The 5,674-nt window shown below is 38.5% G+C and overlaps 1 protein-coding gene across 1 annotated transcript; it reads left to right on the top strand.

Annotated features, from left to right (window-relative positions):
• The first annotated feature begins 740 nt into the window (after window positions 1–740).
• On the top strand, window positions 741–3,520 carry CFL2 (cofilin 2). The gene is made up of 4 exons (XM_037834807.1): window positions 741–923; window positions 1,976–2,283; window positions 2,407–2,483; window positions 2,570–3,520. Exons 1-4 carry the CDS (start codon window positions 921–923, stop codon window positions 2,680–2,682), a joined length of 501 nt encoding a protein of 166 aa, XP_037690735.1. The 5' UTR covers window positions 741–920; the 3' UTR covers window positions 2,683–3,520.
• Window positions 3,521–5,674: the final 2,154 nt, after the last annotated feature.

The following is a 5,674-nucleotide window of genomic DNA, read 5'->3' as shown; positions in this document are numbered from 1 at the left end:
CAATCCATTTCCTATGAAGTAAAAAATATGAAAGGACATTATCAAGGAATATTAGTGCCCCTTTTGTGTGTATTATTACTTCAACCACAGGCTTTTGAAAAGTGTTTTTCCACCTCTGTTATTTCTTTTTTATTAGAGAAGTTGTGGATTACAGAAAGATCATGCACAAAATACACAGTTCCCATATACCTGCTCCCATTTTTAACATTTTGTATTAGTGTGGTACCTTTGTTGCAATTGATGAGAGATTATTATAATGTACTATTATTAACTATAGTCCATAGTTTACATTAGGGTTCACTATTTGTGTTGTACCGTTACCATTTTGTTTTTGTTAAGTAATTTAATTAACTGAAGTACCCCTACAGTGTTTATTTTCATTTAATTAGAGCAAGAAATGCTAAACCAACAACTCACGCAATCCCCTAAGGAGGTTTTCTAAAAAAAAAAAAAAAAAAAAAAACTCAAAACGTTGAAATCCAGCTTTTTCCATGAACACAAGGATGAATGAAGGCAAGCCACTTTCTCTCCCCGTTCCCCTCACACGCGCCCCACCCGGGAGTGGCGCCCTCTGAGAGCGGTCTGGAAACGCCCGTCTGAGTGCCAAGCCCCTTCCCGGGCTGGCTAACGGGAACCGCTGCGTGCGCGCGCCCGGTCAGACCGAGGACGCGGGCCGGCGGGACAGCGTAGCCGCGGGGCCCAAAAGGCCTGCCTGGGAGCCGGGCGGCGCCGGCGGGGGCGGGGTGCCCACGTGACCGCCCCGCCCGCCGCCTGCGGCCGGCCGACCCGCTGCCGCCGCATCGGGCTGCCACTCTCGGAGTGTCCTGCAGTTGCCACTGCCCTGCTGCCCCTCCTCCTTCTCCTCCCCAGTGCCACAGAGCGGGAGCCCGAGCACCGTTTCACCCACAGCCGCGGGTACCATGGTAAGGCGGGCCCGCTGGCCGGGAGACCCGGGCACGGCCAGCAAAGCCCCCCGCGCGTCCCCCCCAGGTTTCTGGGAGCGAGGCCGCCATTTTAACCTGATTTTGGCCTCCTAGGTGGGCGCTTCTGCGCTGCGGCCCCGCTGCTCTCTGGATTAGGCCGGCTTGCCCTCCCGCCGTCATCCTGGGCCCCGCCACTCTTGAGATTCCTGGGGGCGGGGAGGGCGCGGGCAAGGGTCGGGGCCTGGTCCAAGCGGGCGGTGGTGGTAGGGTCCGCAGCATTTGGCGCGGCGGCCGGGGACGCGGGAGGGTCGGCGGATCGCTGCCCGGCGTTTACCGCGTTTGCCTTTACCTTCCTAAATTTATCTAAAAGCGCGCTGTAAAATTGGTACTTGCTCTAAAGCCCATGCTGAAGGTTTTTGATCAGGGTCCTGATGGCTTGTTACAAATCCCTTATGGAGAGATTTGGGAGATGGGAAAACTTTTTAAAATGCTTTCTCGCTGAAAAAAGCTCTTAACTCGCTCTGTCAGGTCCGAAATGTCAAGATTTGAACTGTGGGGCAATTATGTTGTGAACGTGGGCGGTTTTGAGTTCACACTTGATTCTCTTTCCTTATGTGGAAGCGGCACTAGCTAGGATGACTTTAAAGAAAAAAATAGTAGAAGCATTAACTGAAATCCAAGTATTTTTAAAGGCACGTAGAGTTGACACAATACAGAAGGTATTTTTGCTGCTGCTCCTGAAACTCTGACATCACCCAGTGAAATAAGAAACATTTCAGGGATGGGACAGCTTGTGTTTGTCCCTTTCGCTCCACCCTCCGTTTACTTCAGCCTCCAAATCCTTTTAAAAACGATGAATGGAACAGTATGACTTAGAATCCTTAGGTGTGTTATATACTGATACATAAAATGTGAGAGATCTGATTGGACTTCTTGGATGGTACAATGCAATTTTTGATATCCAGGCTAAAGGAAATCCTCTATTCGCAAACAGTAATTTTTGTTAAAACTAAAATACTTGTTCTGAATTACTGTTCTTTGTTTATTTTCAGGCTTCTGGAGTTACAGTGAATGATGAAGTCATCAAAGTTTTTAATGATATGAAAGTAAGGAAATCTTCTACACAAGAGGAGATCAAAAAAAGAAAGAAAGCAGTTCTCTTCTGTTTAAGTGATGACAAAAGACAAATAATTGTAGAGGAAGCAAAGCAGATCTTGGTGGGTGACATTGGTGATACTGTAGAGGACCCCTACACATCTTTTGTGAAGTTGCTACCTCTGAATGATTGCCGATATGCTTTGTACGATGCCACATACGAAACAAAAGAGTCTAAGAAAGAAGACCTAGTATTTATATTCTGGTGTGTAAAAACAAAAGAAAAAAAGTACTTTTAAAATGCAAGGATTAATTAACACAGACAGTTTGCCTTCGTTTTTCTTATATGTGGGATTCAACAATTGTTTTGTTTTGTTTTTTCCCGTAGGGCTCCTGAAAGTGCACCTTTAAAAAGCAAGATGATTTATGCTAGCTCTAAAGATGCCATTAAAAAGAAATTTACAGGTACAGACATTGAATATGTTATTCAGAGTAATTGATTTCTTATTTAAGTTAAAGTAATGGGATTTTTTTATTTTTTATTTTTTTAGGTATTAAACATGAGTGGCAAGTAAATGGCTTGGATGATATTAAGGACCGCTCAACACTTGGAGAGAAATTGGGAGGCAATGTAGTAGTTTCACTGGAAGGAAAACCTTTGTAAAATGACAGGTGCCATCTGGATGTTAAGGAGCTTACATTTCTCCAGCTCAGTCAATTGGATTAGTATTAGTTTTGTTTATTTTTTTTCTCTCCCTTCCAACACAATGAATGAAGGAGATACCATTTATTTAAGCAACCTATCAGTGATGGCCATTAGATTGTTTAATACTGTTATTTTTATGTAAAACCCAGGGAATGCCGTCCCATCATACTTCAGCCAAAACAATGGGTTATATGCCTCCCTTGCAGCAAGCATTACAATGAATGTCAATGTGAATAGCTGATAATACTGCAAAGGGTAAGCTAATTGAATGCCTTGAAAGTATTATCCACTGGTCAGATGGTAAACTTTTTTCAGTATTATTTATAGTTGCACTTGATTGCAGTTCTGTGATGCTCTGAGTATTCATACACCTCACCTGCCTTGGCAAGCCTATTTTTGTGACATGGCAGCACGGATATAATACTATGCATTGAAAGCACTTTTTGTAATGAGTTTAAACCCCCACCCCAAAAAGGAATGCCAATTAAGTTGCATTAACTGTGTCATCAACTTAATCCTAGTACCTCAGTGTTCATTCCTGTTACTTGCATATTTTCTTAAAAAAAATAGCTGCTGTTAATGCCTTTTTGTTTTCCATTGAGGGTACACTACTGAATAAATGTAGGAGTTTTGTTTACCATGTGAGTTTTGCAACACTAAAAATATTTTGAGTTTCGGTCATGATGGCAATTTCTCTATAAAACAGCCTTAAATGGAACATTGTTTTTGAGTTCAAACTCTCCCCACCCTCACAAAAATGGCCACGTTGCAATAAAAATTGTGGCATATTACAGAACGTTGCCTTGTTTTCCTTGGAAAATTTAAAAAATGTTACATGAAAAAACTTCTAGGGTAAATAGCTATTAGTAATCTCTGCACTGGTCATTTGAGAATTATTTTTGTACAGTGCTCGTGTGATATTTTCTGAATGTGTTGGATTTATTTGGTTTAAAAAATACGCTATCCTAAAGCCAACTAGCATAAGATACCATTGTTATAGAGCAGACTTTTGTAAAACATTTATATCCTTAATGTTTTATTTATTTATTTTCTTATGTTTTAATATGGACATCTGAAATATCTTTTTTTCACTTTGACATAAATACTCTTCAACATCTGATTTGTTCTCTACATAAAAGGGTACTTTTTTATTCACATTTACATTTCTAAGTAGTTGAGTAGAAGCACGAAGCTCTTGCTGATTTAGTCATAATGAAAATAATTTGTAAAATGTTCTTCAAAAGTTTCATAATACTTCTGAGGTTTAGGAACTTTCATTTCAGCTACTATTCCTTAATATATTTTGAAAGTTGAATTGGAAAAATTGATACAGCTGTCTTAAAACAGTAGGAGTGGGATTTGGCTGTGGTCCAAAGAGTGCTCTCCTTATAGAGAATTTGATCTGCTCAGTGTGAGCAGTTTGCTGTTAGCCAGAGCTATTTATGGCAAACACATGCTTTTGTATCTTGTCATAGTTATCCACAAATGGCAAAACTGGACTTGATTCTACTGCTATGCAAAACAGGCATGCTAGTAAGCAGTCAGTAGTGGCTCAGAACTTAACTCCATGGCTCTGAAGAAGGCTTTTACCAAGAAATGAAAATATCCTTTAAAAAAAATTTTTTTTAATGTGTGCAAGTAATTTGAGTATAATTAGGCATTTTTTCAGATTTTTGAAAGATTTTTTTTCAGATAGGTAGGGGTTAAATATCTAGGCTTTCATTTTAAATTATATGAATGGCTTGAGATCTTTTGTACTGAGCAGTTTTATTTCAGGCTTCCAGCTGTCCCTGTGAATTATCCTGAACATTTCAATGGTTTTTGGTAAGGCCAGACTCTAATAAGCAAAATGTGAGAATACTGACACATGCTAAACCATATGTGTAATTGATACTTGCACCGTGGAATTTTTCATACTTCATTTTTAAAAAAAATAAGGGACTATAAATTAGTCACATAGGATCTTTTGTTTATAACTGATTCCTCATCTTCCTTATATGTCTCTTTAATTCATGATAAACTATGATACTTTGATTTGTTACATTGACGGATAAAAATTGATTTTAGTATAGTTAAATTTATCTTTGAATACATCTTTGTACATAAAGTCAAAAATAATGACAAACATTAGTAATGGATCACGTTATTTGAGCCTAATTTCGCATTTGAAGTGCTCACTTCATTTTACAATCATTTACCATGAACAATATTCCAGATAGCTTTAAAAGGTATATGGTGCTAATTAATAAAATATTGAGGGAAATATTTTACTGCTAGCTTGCAAAATTATTATAAGTGTTTAAAAATAAAATATATGAAAATATATAAAGCTGTTGAGATGTGTTTACTTAAACTTCGGAACATTAAAATTTTAAAACTAATATTTCAGGTCAAAGAGGCAGTATTAGTGTGTTTTTTTCAGGATATTAGGTAATACACTTTCTTAGAGATTAATTTTCTTTGAAAACTGAGTGTTATAGCAGTTAATTTTAGCAATTTCAGACAAATGGAAATACTTGGCACTTGTCCAAACTAGCTATCAGCTGCTGTTCTCCATCATTGTCTAAAATAGTGTGGCCAACATTGTGTATTTAATGTGCTTTTTATATAGACTGGAAGAAAAGCCTTTTATTAGGTTTGAGATTCTCTGATAAAGATCCTTTATCACAGTTAATTTATGGAATCTAGCAAATGAGTTTTGGGAGAAAATTATTTTAAAGCTGTTTTCTTGTTAAGTAATAATCTCAACAGGGGTAAATCAGAGAGGAGTTGGGAACACTTTTCAATACGTTTGCCACTCTGAAAAAACAACCTTGTTCTACTTTTCATAGGTCGTGTTTTTGTTCACATATTTAATAATAGTTTGAGATCCAAAACAACATGACTATTCATTTTTCTATGGATATTAAAGCACTCGAGATTTGCAAACAGGCTCCAATGGATATTGCTC

The sequence above is a fragment of the Choloepus didactylus genome, chromosome 4, assembly GCF_015220235.1.
Source record: "Choloepus didactylus isolate mChoDid1 chromosome 4, mChoDid1.pri, whole genome shotgun sequence".
Classification (NCBI taxonomy): Eukaryota; Metazoa; Chordata; class Mammalia; order Pilosa; family Megalonychidae; genus Choloepus; species Choloepus didactylus.
The sequence above is the reverse complement of the archived record's forward strand: the minus strand, read 5'-3'. Positions and strand labels throughout refer to the sequence as shown.

Bases quoted from the DNA above. Each gene is read 5' to 3' on its own strand.
- CFL2 (XM_037834807.1), top strand. The intron at 2,284-2,406 runs GTGTGTAAAAAC...TTTTTCCCGTAG, and splicing joins GACCTAGTATTTATATTCTG to GGCTCCTGAAAGTGCACCTT. The intron at 2,484-2,569 runs GTACAGACATTG...TTATTTTTTTAG, and splicing joins CATTAAAAAGAAATTTACAG to GTATTAAACATGAGTGGCAA.